General features: G+C 44.5%; 1 protein-coding gene across 4 annotated transcripts in view; it reads right to left on the bottom strand.

The window, feature by feature from the left end:
- The window catches only part of RHOH (ras homolog family member H), a 207,849-nt gene extending 192,510 nt beyond the window's left edge, over positions 1-15,339 (bottom strand). For 2 of the 4 annotated variants that reach the window (XM_073561109.1, XM_073561110.1), the window contains exon 1: positions 15,137-15,338. Coding sequence is in view for 2 of the 4 variants with exons in the window: in XM_073561108.1 (XP_073417209.1) it covers positions 1,141-2,071; positions 2,178-2,385 (1,139 nt within the window). In the remaining 2 variants the exon portion in view is untranslated. Of the gene's footprint in view, positions 1-1,140; positions 2,072-2,177; positions 2,464-15,136 lie in introns of all 4 variants that reach the window. The other 2 variants (XM_073561108.1, XM_073561107.1) reach the window with 2 other exon arrangements.
- Between the last annotated feature and the right edge of the window lie 1,778 nt (positions 15,340-17,117).

Raw genomic sequence — 17,117 nt, 5'->3', positions numbered from 1 at the left:
AAGGCATTACTGGGAACGCTGAGGCCGGGAATGCAGCGTGGGACGTCGGAAGGTAAATATACCCCGATTTTTTATTTTTTATTCTTTTTTTACAGGGGTATGGTACCCAGGGCCTGGAGGACAGTCTCCTCTCCTCCACACCGTGGGTACCAACCGCACATGAGACGCTTAACTTCCCGCATGGTGGGCATAGCCACATGCGGGAACTAAGCGATTCTCATGCATTCCTATGGGTGCGGAATCGCGGCAATTCTTTGCGATTCCGCACAAAAGAATGAGCATGCTGCGATTTTTTCCGCGATGCGTTTCCGCTGCGGAAAAATGCACAGCATGTGCGGAATCCCATAGGGATGCATGGGGGGCGTTTTGTACACGATTTTTAAAAGTTTTCGCGCTGAAAATTGCGGCAAAAACGCTTAAAAATCGCATCGTGGGCACATAGCCTGAGGCTGTGTGCCCACGTAGCGTTTTTTTAAGCGTTTCTGCAGCGCTTTTAGATAAGCGATTCTGCTGCAGAAACGCTTAAGAAAAGCATCCAATTGATTTTTAATGAAAAACGCACATGTTGTGCCAATGGTGCGTTTTTAACCGCTGCGATGCAGCATGTTCATTAATTTTGCGGAATCGCCCGCGATTCCGCGTACCATCAATTATATTGGCAAAAACGCTTAGGAAAATGCATGCAAAAACGCTTGACAAACGCTTACAAAAGCGCGTCAAAAAACGCATGCGTTTTCCTGGGAGCAGGGTGTGCGATTCTGCTCAGGTTTATTCTGCTTTAGAATCGCTACATGGGCACATAGCCTGAGAGTTCATACTGGCGGCATGGAGTCACTGGTCTGAACTGGGCGGCTCTGCCTCTGAGGCATCGGAGAAGCCATCCGTCCAGCTTCAAAGGTGCAATGTTAACCAAAAATCAACATAACACCGAGTAACAATGACATAGAGAAAAAAAAAAAAAGTTATAGGTCTTGGAATGAGACCAAGAAAAATGACAAATTAGGGCACAGGCTGGTAATTCTTTAAAATCTCAAAATAACTGTTTATCATGCAAAATTCATAAGTCCTAAAAATGTTAGTGAAAAGGGCACTAGTGAATGAACAACCACTGCAACAACATTTAATGATAAAATATATTACCTTGCTAATGTAGATTTTCCAGAGCCTGGAGCGCCCCTCAAAAGAACCAGTACTTTTCCTACATACGGGGTCACTTTTTTTGAGATCTGAGGACCATTCTGAGCCATATTTATAGGTTTAATATTCTCAGCAATCCAGTGGGTTTGGGGAAAATGGTTAAAATTCCAGACTAATGGGGGAGGGTTATAGCAAACTCCTGCAACAGGTGACCTTATACCAGCTACACCTGGCCACTGCAACGGATTAATAGCTATTGGTGCAATGAATGCAGGATTTATATTGGATACTGGATAAAAGCAGGACGCCATAGGATTCCACTTTGCTTGAGAGTTTGGAGATGCATTTTGCATTGTCACATGTGTTGTCGTTGTCATGGGCACAGTAACTGGCTCATCTACTTCCAGAGGTTTCTCAACACTTGTGACATTTTCTTGGGAATATGTGGCTCTACAATTAGAAAAGTCTTCATTTACCAACCCATCTGGTTCTGCGACACCCAAAACTGCACCCGTGTCATATTCATCTAATAGAACATCTGAATCCAAGGTATATGTGTGATCCTCACTTTGCAGATCTGCTTTGGATTGCTCAGCTAATGTATGATCTGTGTGGCATGAAGTATCGTGAATATTCCCAGTGTGATCCGGCTCTGGCTTCAGTATATCCTCACATCGTTCTGCGCAGTTTAGGCTGTACTTATCAAGTGCCTCATCTAAGAGCATATCCAAGTCATTGCACACAGTCTCATCCATATATGAGGTATTTGTTTGTTCTTCTAATTGATCAGGCACATGTGGAAAATTATCTGGAACTTGTGATTCCACCTCAAAATCATCCAGGAATGAAGGCACCTTGGCAAAACCTGTTGACTCTTGAGTATTCCCTTTGGTTGATGTAGATAGCTCCAAAAGGTAGTCCATCACGGTCTCAACTAGGTCAAAAAACAGAAACATGCAGAAATAAAACCTTGCTGCTTTTCTAAATCAGGTTTATAGACTTACATCATGAATAGTATGTTATTTAGTAGTATTACCTACCTTCTTTATACTCACTGAGCACCATCTCAACCAAGGACGGGTCAAGGTTGGGGAACATCTCGCACATATTGCTAAAAACTTCCTCCCTGTTATTGCTCATTGCTGGAGGAAGGGGTAGGCCAGCCGAGAACGATGGGACTGATGGCGAGCCGGTGAGAGAAACCCTTCTCTGAGGACTTGACGATAAACTCTTTCTTTTTCTAGGCATTTCACACTTGGATGTTCATCAGTCTTGTGTTTTATTTACCGTAATTTCCATTCTTAACATCTATATATATATATATACCTGGAAAAGTGAGACCACTGTTAGCAAGTAAAGATGTGCTGGAAAAAAAAGTCTAATACAGAATAAGAGATTTTAACAATATTGTAAAAAATTTCAAAAAAGGCACCAAATGATCAGTGGTTGGTATATTCTGCCCAGACTCGTCAAACAACTCACTGAAACCTGTTTTATTAATATGCGTGGCATCAAAAGGAATGCATCATCATATAATAACCTACTATCTAAATCACTTTTTTCGCTTTAGTCTTTGCCAATGATTATTTTTCATATCACAGCATGTACTAAAAAAATAAATCTTGACATATTATTTTATTATTTATTTATATAGCACCATTGATTCCATGGTGCTGTACATGAGAAGGGGTTACATACAGATTACAGATATCACTTACAGCAAACAAACTAACAATCACAGACTGATACAGAGGGGAGAGAGGACCCTGCCCTTTCGGGCTTACATGCTATAGGATGGTGGGGAAGGAGACAGTAGGTTGGTGGGTTGCAGCAGTTCCGATGTTGGTTGAGGTGATATCACCGGTAGTGGTGAGAGAGAAGGAGGTAGCGGGGTCATTGCAGGCTGTAGGCTTTCTTGAAGAGGTGGGTTTTCAGGTTCCGTCTGAAGGATCCAAGTGTGGTTGATAGTCGGACTTGTTGGGGCTAAGAATTCCAGAGAATAGGGGCTATTCGGGAGAAGTCTTGGAGGCGGTTGGGTGAGGAGCGAATAAGTGTGGAGGAGAGAAGGAGGTCTTGGGAGGACCAGAGATTACGTGAGGGAAGGTATCGGGAGATTAGTTCAGAGACATATGAGGGAGACAGGTTATAGATGGCCTTGTAGGTCAGAATTAGTAATTTGAACTGGATACGCTGAGGGAATGGGAGCCAGTGAAGAGATTTGCAGAGGGGAGAAGCGGAGGAGTAGCGAGGAGAGAGATGAATTAGTCAGGCAGCAGAGTTAAGGATGGACTGGAGAGGTGCGAGGGTGTTAGCAGGGAGACCACAGAAAAGGATGTTGCAGTAGTCGAGGCGGGAGATGATGAGGGCATGCACAAGCATTTTAGTAGATTGCGGGTTGAGGAAAGGACGGATTCTGGAAATATTTTTGAGCTGGAGGCGACAGGAGGTAGAAAGAGCTTGGATGTGCGGTTTGAAGGACAGGGCAGAGTCAAAGGTTACTCCGAGGCAGCGGACTTCTGGTACTGGGGAAAGTGTGATGTCATTAATTGTTATAGCTAGGTCGGGTAAAGAAGATCTGTGAGATGGAGGAAAGATGATGAGTTCAGATTTGTCTACATTGAGTTTGAGGAAGCGAGAGGAGAAGAAGGAGAATATGGCTGATAGACACTCTGGGATTCTGGACAGCAGAGAGGTGACGTCTGGGCCAGAGAGGTAGATCTGAGTGTCATCAGCATAAAGGTGGTAGTGGAATCCGTGGGACTTTATGAGTTGCCCCAGACCAAGTGTATAGATTGAAAAGAGTAGGGGTCCTAAAACAGAGCCTTGGGGCACTCCAACAGAGAGAGGGTGGGATGAGGAGGTGGTGTGGGAGTGGGAGACACTGAATGTGCGGTTGGAAAGGTATGAGGAGATCCAGGATAGGGCAAGGCCTTTGATGCCGAAGGAGGAGGATCTGTAGTAGGAGGCAGTGTTCAACTGTGTCAAATGCAGCGGACAGGTCTAGAAGCAGGAGTATAGAGTATTGTCCATTTGATTTGGCTGTAAGTAGGTCGTTAGTAATTTTGGTCAGGGCTGCCTCAGTGGAGTGATGGGGGCAGAAACCAGATTGTAGATTGTCAAAGAGCGAGTTAGATGATAGGTGGGAGGAAAGTTCAGCGTGGACATGCTGTTCCAGGAGTTTGGAAGCGAATGGGAGCAACGATATTGGGCGATAGCTGGACACAGCGGTTGGGTCGAGGGGTGGCTTTTTAAGGATAGGCGTGATTGTGGCATGCTTGAAAGCAGAAGGGAAGGTACCAGACGTTAGTGATAGGTTGAAGAGGTGGGTTAGGGATGGGATAAGTGTGGTGGTGAGGTTGGGGAGGAGGTGGGATGGGATTGGGTCAAGTGCACAGGTTGTGAGGTGCGATTTGGAGAAGAGGCGATTAAGCTCCCCTTCAGTGATGTTGGAGAGTGAGGTTATGGGGTTTGGGCATTGGTCTGGTATACAAAGGGGTTGTGGTGGTTGAGTGATGAATACTTGCGTTGTTTGGTCAATCTTGTTTTTGAAGTGTGCGGCAAAGTCCTCGGCAGAGATGAGGGTGGGCGGAGGAGGGAGTTAAAAGTTTTGAATAACTGTTTTGGGTTGTAAGATAGGGAAGATACGAGGGTTGTGAAGTAGGCCTGTTTAGCAGAGGTGAGGGCAGATTTGAAATAGAGTGTTGCCTGTTTGAATGTAGTGAAGTCATCTTGCGAATTTGTTTGTTACATATAACACTTGTCCCTGAATAATGTACAGCTCTGGCAAAAATTAAGAGACCGTTGCACAGTTTTATAAAAATTAGCTTCTCTACATGACTGACAGCCATTCCATTCCAGTGTCAGTTGAATTCCAACCAGAGTACACCTCATTCTGCTTAATGTGCTTCTGATTAGGTGATCACCTGAACCAAATCTTATATAACGAAGGAAAGTATAAAAAAAACCCTGCTGTGGTGTTCACAATTCTCTTACAATATGACAAGCTGGATGGCAAAACAACTGCTAGTAATATCCCAAAAGTAATAGGAACGAAAAAATAACTTATAACCTTGCCAAAGGGGTTGAAAAGAAGGGCTTAATTCTGGCTTTACTAGCAGAGAGATACAGCGAGCGTCATGTTGCCTCCATCCTTAAAATTTCTAAGACAGCAGTCCATTACAACAAGGTAAAGCTGCAGAGATTGGGGTAACAAAGTTTCAGACTGGCAGAGGGCGAAAACGACTCTCCACTGACTGGGATGACCGTCACCTTATTCGAATGTCACTCAGCAACCACAGTCAAGTGACCTACAAAAGGAATGGAAAATGGTAGCTGGGGTGAAGTGCACGGTAAGAACAGTTCGTAAAAGGCTACTAGAGGTAGGGATCAAGTCATGTAAAGCTAGAAAAAAGCCTATCATCAATGAGAACCAAAGGAGAGTCAGGCTGAAGTTTGCCAAAGACCATAAGGATTGGACCATAGAGGACTGGAGTAAGGTAATCTTCTCTGATGAGTCTAATTTTCAGCTTTGCCCAACACCTGGTCGTCTAATGGTTAGACAGAGACCTGGAGAGGCGTACAAGTCATTGTGAAATTTGGTGGAGGATCGGTGATGATCTGGGGATGCTTCAGCAGGACTGGAATTGGGCAGGTTAATCTTTGTGAAGGACGTATGAATCAAGCCGCATACAAGGTTATCCTGGAAAAACAGTTGATTTCTTCTGCTCAGGCAATGTTCCCCAACTGTGAGGACTGTTTTTTCCAGCAGGACAATGCGCCATGCCACACAGCTAGGTCAATCAATGTATGGATGAAGGACCACCACATCAAATCCCTGTCATGGCCAGCCCAATCTCCTGAACCCCATTGAAAACCTCAGGATGTAATCAAGAGGAAGATGGATAGTCACAAGTCATCAAACAAAGAAGAACTGCTTACATTTCTGTACCAGGAGTGGCATAAGGTCACCCAAAAGCAGTGTGAAAGACTGGTGGAAAGCATGTCAAGACGCATGAAAGCTGTTTTTAAAAATCATGGTTATTCCAGAAAATATTGATTTCTGAACTCTTCCTGAGTTAAAACATTATTATTGTTGTTTCTAAATAATTATGAACTTGTTTTCTTAGCATTATTTGAGGTCTGCAAGCACTCTGCATTTTTTGTTATTTTGACCTTTTCTCATTTTCTGAAAATAAATACAAAATTTAATGCTTGGAAATTCGGAGACATGTTGTCAGTCTATAGAATAAAAGAGCAATTTACATTTTACTCAAAAATATACCTATAAAGAGAAAAATCAGACAAATTGAAAATTTTGCAGTGGTCTCTTCATTTTTGCCAGAGCTGTATGTTTTTCTCCGAAATGTTGCGGTGTTTCAGAGTCAAACACCTGGATGAGGTTGTACAGCCAGTGCCAGATACAAGCTGCTCCTGGATTTGGCAGCATGGATCAGATTGTCAGGTTCCCTTCAAGAACAAACTTCTGGGGTAATTAATTTCCCTGCACAGTTGATTTTAGCAATTATTTTGTTACCCCTAGCAGTCTAGCAATGCGCCGTTGATACGCAACAAATGTCCAAGGTTGACAACAATTGGCAAGTGGTTTTCTTGGCGACTATGACTTTAATAGAAGAATATATACATTAGCAACTTCCAGATGCAACAGCTGCAGGTTTACTGCAAATTGTGTTTACAAGGGAATGAAAAGTCAGCTGCAGGGTCCAGAATGGCAAAATACAATGCGGTCCTGTGAACTGCTGCGGTTCTGGGTCAAATATTGATGATTGGCTTTTATCCTAAGTCATGTAACAAGGCTCGTTAAAGGGTCGACATTGACTTTTAGGATTGCTACTTCCAATAGGTGGCACTAGAGTTCTAGTCCTCTTCCTCTCTGATGAGACAATTTGCATATTTCCCAGGGGAGCATTGAGGCTTTAAGTCTCCTCATCTCGGCATGCTTAGCATGTCATTCTCCGCAAGGAGAAACCATACTTCTTAAATTTTGATGAAGCACAGAAAAAAAAAAACCTGTTCTCAGCATAGCTGATTACATCCCATAATAAAAACTTATGTACTCAGCCTAAGAACATGAAATGGATGGATCAGAGGAAGCAATTACTGATGCGATAACAGTTGACTATATGCATTGCACAGTTGATCAGTTATGTCAGTGAGCAAATCTAGAGCTTCCCACCGCAGACCGTCATGGCATATCTACAGAAAATGTCACACACCCAGCAGAAAAATCATTGCACATGGCAGTGCTATCAAAAATCCAAGAGAGGAAAACATAACGAAAAAAGTTATTTAACACTAACTCCCCTAAAATAAATGTAAGCAGAGTCATTACCTTCCAGCAGCGAGCCGCTCTCCGGAATATTGTCCCACTGCATAGCAACATTTTTCTAGTAACTCTTATCAGCGGCCAAGGTCTTCTGTGCAGACTATCAGCAGCAAACGTTCACAGGACTGATAACATTATGCCATCTGTACTCACTGTTCACACACACGTATTGGTTTTATAAAAAATAAGGATTGCAATATTTTGTACTCTGCCTTAGGCTGGGTTCACATCGCGTTAGTGCAATCCGTTTAACGGATCCGTTAATTGGATGCGCTAACCATGTGCCCCAAATTGCCTTTTTGTTTGGTGAATGCGTCAACACATGAATTAACGCATAGTTGCATTGCGTCGCCATGCGTTAGTAGTAGAGTTATATGCAGAGCGAACTCTGGATTAAAAAGAACCTGTCAGGTGATTCATTCTGCCCAAACCATGGCAGCATGAAATGCACGATTACAGCCAGATGTTTCAGACAAAATGTACTTTGAAGATTTGACCCGGTACCGTAGCCGGGAAACAGACTAGTCTAGTACAGGCCCCGGACAGCTTCTTCCAGCACTGCTGCAGGTGATTGACAGGTCTCGATCTACGTACAAGCGAGAGAACCTGTCAGTCAATCACCTGCAGCGGCAATGGAAACACATGGCTGTAGGCAGCACCAGACTCTAAATATATTTTCTCTGTAACGCTCTGGATACAATCATGCAGCCTGGCTGTGATTCATGCTGCCCAGTTCGGACTGCATTAATCTCCTGACAGGTTTCCTTTAGAAATCATCTTTCTCTGCAGCACATTGTCCTGTGTAAGTAGGACATGCGCTGCTTGTAACAGCGATATTCTAGCTCTACAAAACGGGCTGCGTCCTGGTGAAACAGGCTGCTAAGTGACTGCCGATCTGCTTGCATGTTGCCAATCAGTCGCTGTTTAACAGGCGAGGACAAGTCAGTGTACGTCCAGCTTAATAAAAGCCATTGCTTTAGAGACATGTGAGGGAATGTCCAGAACTGAATACATCTACTAAAGGGTGATGGCGTAATTGTGATATTGCTGTTTCTGACGTATCCCTTCAGCACATATTATATTAACCTTGAGTCTCAGTCTATCATGTTATTATACTTTTAGTCTCGATGTCTCGTCGGTAGCCCCAAGGCTCATTTGTTATCTCTCTGGCCTTGGATTTTAGTATCATCTATGAGGACGTTTCAGACTCTGTGCTCAGCCCTAATTATATTTCTAGGTAATTTGCAATATCCACCACCAGACACGGGTCCTGGTACGTGACTCTGTAACTTGTTAGTGTATTGTTTTGTAGTTTGATTGTTGGTAAACCTCAAAGTCATGTTAGTAATTGGTGGCATGTATGTGATGCTCTCACAACGTCTTGTAAATGTAAGTAGCTGGCTATTTCGGGTCGGACTTTGCCATAGCCACACAAGTTCTTCGTCCTCTCCCCTGGCCAGAGTTTATATGGCATAATTAGGAGTCGCCAAGAATGAACTGAAGAACCACGTATAGGGTTTTACCTGTGCAATGCAAACTGATAAAACTACTCCACACGGGGTAGAAACAGACTAAAAATTTCCTAGTGCAGCGATTCCCAGTTAAAGATGGCAGCCAAATTAACACAAAAAAAAAAAAAAAATACTTGATTTGGGCAGGAACCCACTCTTGGCATAACAACTAAAATAGTCAATTTCATCTTTAAAGCACAAAGGTAATTGAATAGCCCTGCGGTGCGGCTTCCTGCATCTCTAGCAGCCGGCACACGTCAGGTGAATGGGTATTCATTATAGCCAGGGGGCACAGACTACATGTATGTATAAACATTTATATTACATAGGCAGGGGCATACAAGATACATTTTTGTCTTATATATATTAATGAGACACTTTTTTCAGGTGGCAGGGAGTATTTTTTTAAACAATTATTTGTAGTTGCTTTTTCAGGATAAAAAAAATTCTCAGAATTTTGACAGTTTGTGAATAGCTTTTTTCTTGGGGGGGGGGGATCCTTCAGTGGTCAAATTTAGATTTTTTTAAAGTTTCAAAACCTGATTAAAAAAAACAGCACAGTGTGAACTATGGATACGTTTTCCCATTGGTATCAGTAGGATGTTTATTCAAGGAGGATTTTACGTGGATTTTGAGGCAGAATTTACTCCAAAACGGTTCCCATTGTTGAGACCACTACTGAACCCCAGAACAGGAGACGTATGTCCCCAGTTCTACTGTGGCCACAAGACCTGACAACCACAGGGAATGTTCCTATTGGTTCCTGACGTTTGATCAATGTGATAAACCCTATCACAGTGATCAAAAGCCCACTATTTCATAAATATGGCACCACTTGGGCTGTGCCTCTCTATTCTCTCCTTGCAAGGCTGTGTGCACACAAGAGTTTTTTTTCGCGTTTCTACCAGCAAAAAACACTTAAAAGAAGCATCCCATTCATTTTAATGAATTCTGCACTTTTTGTGCATATTGATGCTTTTTTTTCTGCGAAAAAACGCATCGCGGTAAAAAAACGCAGCATGCTCATTAATTTTGCGGAAAAATCCACATTTCTAACTATTTTCTATGAGACTGGGGACGCGCTGGAAAAAAATGCATAAAAAACGCGCAAAAAAACGAGCGGTTTTTGGGAAGGAGTCAGGTTTTCAGTCAGGAATTTTCTGCATACGTGGGTACATAGCCTAATTGTTCTGTGAGAAAGAAGAGATACACTACGTGCAATTGATGTCCTGTCAGAGAAAAAAATCATCACATTTCTAGCACAGTCTTAATAAATTCCTCCCTTAGCTCCTAATTACCCCCCACGTCATCCCCCAAGTGAGATTACATTTTTATTTTATAATTTTTATTTCTTTCATTCTTTGCCATTAGCGTTAAAAAAAAAAAATGACATTTAATATGACGACCTAATATTATCAAATTCTGTGTTATACCTGTGTGTTCAAAATGCTCACTATTACCCCTGGATAAAATCCTCGAGGGGTGTCATTTCCAAATGGGGTCACGTGTGTGTGTGTGTGTGGGCGTCTGATGTTTAGGCACTTTAGGGGCCCTGCAGTTGCAACATGATGCCCACCATCTTTTCAGCCAATTTTTGTTTCAAATTTCAAATATTGCTCTTTCCGAGCCAGCCCTGCCATTTGTCCAAAGAGAACTTTTTGATTACATGTGAGGTATTGTTGAACTCGAAAAAAAGTGAGTAAGAAACTATGGGGTCCACTTATTTTGTGCTAACTCTTGCAAACGTTTGAAAATTTATTTATTTTTTTTTTTTTTTTAACTTTTCATTAATTCCTGTGCGGCACCTGAGGGGTTAAAAAATTTCCCAACAACAGTATTGAAGTGTTTGAGGGGTGCGGTTTTTAAAACTGTACCACTTTTGGGGCGTTTCCAGTATATAAGCCCATCAAGGTCTATTTAAATCTGAATAGGTCCCTAAAGAGCCAGGTTTTGAAAATTTGCTGGGAAAGAAAAAAAAAAAAAGAGAAATTGCTGCTAAACTATTGACCCCTAACATCATGTTTTAAAAATGATGCGGATGTAAAATAAACATAAGGGTGCTGTCAGACTAAACGATGCACCAGCGATCCTGACAACGATACGACCTTGTCAGGATCGCTGGTGAGCTGTCAAACAGGCAGATCTCACCAGCGATCAGAACCAGCGAGGAAGCTGGTATCCAACGTAAATATCGGGTTACTAAACGCGTGCGTCGCTTAGTTACCCGCTGTGTACCCTGGCTACCTGCGTGCTCGCGCTGGGAGCTGGTATCCACAGTAAACAGCGGGTAACTAAGCGCGTGCGCCTCTAAGTTACCCGCTGTGTACCCTAGATACCAGCTCCCAGCGCGAGCACGCAGGTAGCCAGGGTACACAGCGGGTAACTAAGCGACGCACGCGCTTAGTTACCCGCTGTTTACCGTGGATACCAGCTCCCAGTGTCTGCTTATAGCTGTGGGAGCTCGCTGATCGTTGGTCTCCCGCTGCCACATGCAGTGATGCGCGTTGGCCAGCGGGAGAACAACATTCAAAAAATGGCCCAGGACATTCCTGCACGATCAGCGATACCCGGCGGGGGGCCGATCGCTGAGGCATGTCACACACAGCGAGATCGCTGTTGCGTCACAAAGTCATCGATCTCGCTAGCGATCTCGTTGTGTGTGACGGGGCCTTTAGTCGTGCTGTACAGAATAATTAACTGGTTTAAGGATATTGAATTGATTGATAATTGAGATTTGATTTCAAAATCTTCACCAAAAATTGAGAAATTTTCAGTAATAAAATGCAGTTTATAGCGAACAAATTTAAATTTTACCACCATCGTGAAGTACAATATGTTACGAAAAAAAGAATTTCAGAATCAGTGGGATCTGTTGAAGTGTTCCAGAGCTATTGCCTCAAAGTGACAGTGGTCAGAATTGCAAAATTTGGCTTAGTCATTAAGGTCAAAATTAGCTTGGTCACTAATGGGTTAAAAAAACGCAAAATGAATCCATTTGCGATCTATGTTTAGGCTGGAAAAAAAAAGTTGTTCAGACCATGTTTCTTTTTTAGCCCAGCTAATAAACAGATAACAGCAGGGACACTTCTGTTCCCTCTTAAAAGACTGGGTGCTGGACAAGAACATTTGTGTTTGCTACTTCACATGTGAATAGAGCCTTACAGTCACTCTGGAAACGCTGATGCGCATATACCGAACCACCAATTGAAGGACTATGGTGCTCTCCATTGGAATACGTTATATTATTTAGACAACTTAAAACCCATGATGCATCAACACCGAATATGTAGAATAAATCTACTCAAAATAATCTGAATTTCATGTTAAAGAAAAAAAAGAGGTACACGTTAGACAATCAAACTATAAACTCTGAGCTCTCCTATCATCGCTGGATTCCAGAAAGAAAAAAAAAAAGCTGTTTATATATAAGCCAAAAAAGTCCCTGAAAACAAACATATTTTGGTGCCTTTTGTGTGAATGATGTATGCGAGGAATACGTGCCACAAATTTACATTTCGCTCCCCCTTCCCACTAAAACAAGGTGTGAAATATCGCCCCGTGTTTCCATTGAAGTCAACAAAAAGCTTGCTGCAAGCAGATTGTCAGCTCTACTTGATGCAAATGATGGCACAAATGGGGCATCCACAATCCAGGTGTTAAAAGGAACCGGCTATCTGATTCATGTGGCCTGTATATCAGATCCTGACTGCACGTTTAAGGCCCCGTCTCACATAGCGAGATTGCTGATGCGTCACCGATTTTGTCACACATAGCGGTGAGCGGCCCCCCTGCTGGATATCGCTGATCGTGCTCAAATGTCCTGGGCCATTTTTTCATTGTCGGCATCCCGCTGGCCAGCACGCATCGCTGTGTTTGACGCCGACGAGCGACCTCGTTGGTGACGCAGAACTCCAACGCAGGCGGGAATCGTTCAGAACAGCTGCTGTGTGACAACGCACCAGCGATCCAGTCGTCTCGCTGTCGGGATCGCTGGTGCGTCATTGAAGAGATCTGCATGTTTGGCAGCTTACTAGCAACCATGAAGAGACGCACCAGCGATCCTTACCAGGTTGTATCGTTGTCGGGATCGCTGGTGCGTCGCTATGTGAAACGGAACCCTTACAGCAAGGCATACTTCACTCTGAAACACCGAGGATTCTCCGGCACCAGGATAGAAGTGATATAGTATACACACCACAGCACAGATGATTTTTAAATCAAAAAAACATTTGTTAATGATACTTTCAAATTTATTGCAAGAGTCAATATTATATGAAAATAACGTAGGTCGTAGGTTGGAACTAGGAGACCTCTTGGAATCTGCTGTAATCTGTGATATTCAGGAAGAGTTGAAGAATGAAGTTGATATGAAATTAGTTTTCGGGAAATGCGCTCCCAATCTCTAGTTTTAAGTTCATTATTGGAAACATGCAGGAACTCACTTGGTATAGGAGGACGGCATACATGCGGTCACATGCTGACTAAACTACTTCCTGCCTTGCTCAATGTGAGCATATAGAGAGAAGCCAGATACAGAATTACCACTTGACCAAATGTATGAAAATCACATACTTCTGGTCACCCCTCCTCTTATCCCAGCACTGGAAAATCCTCACAGTGTGCAGGGCAATCAATGTGAGGACTCAAGTCTGCAGTCACATAGAGGGACTGTGAGGGTGTGTGCACACGCTGCAGATTCTGCTGCGGATCCGCAGCGGATTTGGCCCTGCAGATCCGCAGCAGTTTCTGCTGTGGTGTACAGTATCATTATTCCCTATGGGAAAAGGAAACCGCAGTGCAGATGCTGCGGAATTGTCCACGCGGATTTTGCTGCAGATTCCACAACGGTTTACCATCTCCTCCATTGTGGAGCTGGTAAAACTGCAGGTCTTTTGACCTGCGGATTTATCTGTGGATTTTGAAAATCTGCGCATATCAATCCGCAGCAGAATCCGCAGCATGTGCACACTCTGCTGCGGAATTTTCCGAGCGGATTTGTCTGAATCCGCAGGTCAAAAGACCTGCGGTTTATCTGCGGATTTTCTGCAAATTAGCCTGCGGTTTGACACCTGTCATGGAGCAGGTGCGAAACCGCTGCGGAATCCGCACAAATAAGTGACATGCTGTGGATTAGAAACCGCAGCAAATCCGCACAGAAAATTCCACACCGTGGACACTGCAGTTTTCATTTTACATAGATTAAAAGGGTACTGTACTGCAGAAACTGCTGCGGATCCGTAGCAGAATCCGCAACGTCTGCACATACCTTAAAAGTGTAGGTTAAAACAGGACGAAAATAAAAATTGGCTGAGCCCCTGCCCCGAACTGTCCTCTGCAACTTCGCCTCTACAGCATTGGAGGAGCACCAGGGGGCTGCTGTTGGCCGGATCCAGCCAACTCTATTGTAAACAGCTTCCAAACATGTGCTCCTTGCATCACGTGGCCTCAGCAGACACACTGCAGAGGTGGCAGGTAACCTAGGCAACGATCTCATTCTTGAGAACAGGGAATTTAATAAGTACATGCTTTGAAAATGCAGACCTTTTACTATGATGAGAAAGCCTCTTTACTATCATTATTATACAGCCATTCTGGCATGGAAGTAAGTACACCTTCCCCATCAGGTCTAATTAAAGGGGTAGTCCTGTACTTTTATACTGATGGCCTGTCCTTAGGATACAGGACCCAGCACCCCAGCTGATAGGTTGCGGAGCTGTACAAGAACCATCCACTGTATAGTGGCCGTGACTGGGTACAGCACATCTCCCCTATACGAACAAATAAGGGTAATCTGCCATACCCGCTGCGGCCACAATGCAGGTGGTGGAGCGGTGCTGTGCAGCGGGCCGGCACTGATCGGCGAGGGGTGTGCGGTGTCGTCCATAATGATAGGCCTGCACTATAAGAGTCCTGCACAACCCCTAATGATGCACCCAGATTGTATGGTGAAACCTGGTGACAACAGCAGAGAGAAACTAAAAATCCCATCCCATGGCTGCAGTTGTCAGGAGGACAGCACGGCTGCTCGGCAGCTCCTGGCACTGGTGGTCCCCACTGCCATACGTGCATGAGGTCGGCCACTCACAGCAAACAACTAGTCCTGCGAACTACAACTCCCATAGTCACGTTCCTGGCCATTAGGTACCTCATGAACCGGTCACCCCGCCTCCTCACACCTCGCAGCTTCTGCCTCCCGACCTGTACCGAGCACCGCCAGACACACAGGGACCGGAGCCAACAACAACACACCGGGCACATCACATGACCCAAACAACAAGGTGAAGCGTGCTGCGCTGCACGACAAAGCGCCGCCGGAGCTCCCGCGCTCACCGCCGAGCGCCCTCATGTGGCCTGGAGGACCTCACTACTCTGCGCCTGCGTTCTAGACGTGTAGGAGGCTGCTGGACGACTCCTCAGGGCAGTGGGCGCAAGTCACAGCAGCTGCTCCGGGAACGCTCAGTCCGGCCCTGCTGTGTGCACACGCTGCGGATTAGGTGCGGATTCTATAAAATCCGCAGGTCGGACCTGCGGTTTTACCTGCGGATTGCTCTGCGGTTTTGCCCTGCGGTTTTTCATTTCCTCAATAGAGGAGATGGCAAACCGCAGGAGAATCCGCAGAAAGAATTGACATGTCAATTGAAAACCGCAGATAATCCGCGCGGAAAATTCTGCACCGTCTGCACTGCGGTTTTTGATTCCCATAGGGAGTCATGGTACTGTACACCGCAGCAAAATCCGCAGCGTGTGCACACAGCCTTAGACTGAGTGCAGACGTACTTTTTTGCCCTGCGGATTATTCAGCGCAGAATTGAAGAAATCCGCAGGTTAAATGACCTGCATTTTTCCTGCGGATTTCTTCCATTTTTCTTGCGGTTTTTGGGCGATTTCCCCCTGCGGATTTGGAGAATGGAGCAGGTGGAAAACCGCACAAAAGAAGTGACATGCTGCATATTTTGAACCACAAGAAAACTGCGCGGAAAAATCCGCAGCGTCTGCACAGCGTTTTTTTTTCTATTGATTAACATGCTACTGTACATCACAATGCGGATATGCAGCGTTACTGCGCGGTAAAATCCGCTGCAGATTCGCGGGATATCTGCATCATGTGCACCTTGCCTTAGGCTGAGTTCACACGTGGCGGTTTTTTCGCGTTTCCGCGGCGGTTTTAACCGTGCGATTTTGCCGCGAAAAATAAGCATCCCATGCATTCCTATGGGATTCCGCAATGCTGTGCTAATGCTGCGGTTTTTACCGCGGCAGAATCGCTTCACGGTAAAAAACGCAGCATGCTCATTAATTTAGTGGAATCGCGGCGATCCCACACCCATAGGAATGCATTGTTCCGCTTATTTCCCGCATGTGGCTGTGTCTCCATGCGAAAAGTAAGCAGAACATTTGCGGATGGTACCCACTGTCCGGAGGAGAGGAGACTGTCCTCCGGGCTTTGGGTACCATATCCCTGTAAAAAATAGAATTTATAATAAAAAATATTGTTATTCTTACCTTCGGGCGTCCCGCGCAGCCTTCCTGCCTCTCTCCACGCTCCCGGTCCCAGTAAGCCTTTGCGCGCGATGACGTCCGTTCTCGCGGGATCGCGAAGTCTCGCGGTCATTCGCGCAACGTCATCATGAATGACCGCGAGACGTCGCGATCCCATGTGAATGGACGTCATCGCAGTAATTCTCGCAAAGGATTACTGGGACCGGGAGCGTGGAGAGAGGCGGGCAGGCTGCACGGGACGCCGGAAAGGTGAGAATAACAATATATTTTTTTAGTATTATTTTTTACATCCTATCTTTTACTATTGAGGCCGCATAGGCGGCCTCAATAGCAAAAAGTTGGTCACACTCGTCAAACACTATGTTTGACGAGTGTGACCAACCTGTCAATCAGTTCTCCAAGCGATGCTACAGATCGTTTGGAAAACACTAGCAATTCTGCAAGCTAATAACGCTTGCAAAATGCTAGTTTTTCCGCGGGAAAATCGCGGGAATTTAAAATGCGATTTTCCCACGGCATGGAATTCGGAATTCTCGCTGTAATTTCCGCGAGAGTTCTGCTACGTGTGAACGTAGCAAATCAGCAATAGAGAAATAACATAAAACATAACTTTTAATAATTAATGT

The sequence above is a fragment of the Dendrobates tinctorius genome, unplaced genomic scaffold, assembly GCF_039654945.1.
Source record: "Dendrobates tinctorius isolate UK_male_01 unplaced genomic scaffold, ASM3965494v1 ptg000314l, whole genome shotgun sequence".
Lineage (NCBI taxonomy): Eukaryota > Metazoa > Chordata > Amphibia > Anura > Dendrobatidae > Dendrobates > Dendrobates tinctorius.
The sequence above is the reverse complement of the archived record's forward strand: the minus strand, read 5'-3'. Positions and strand labels throughout refer to the sequence as shown.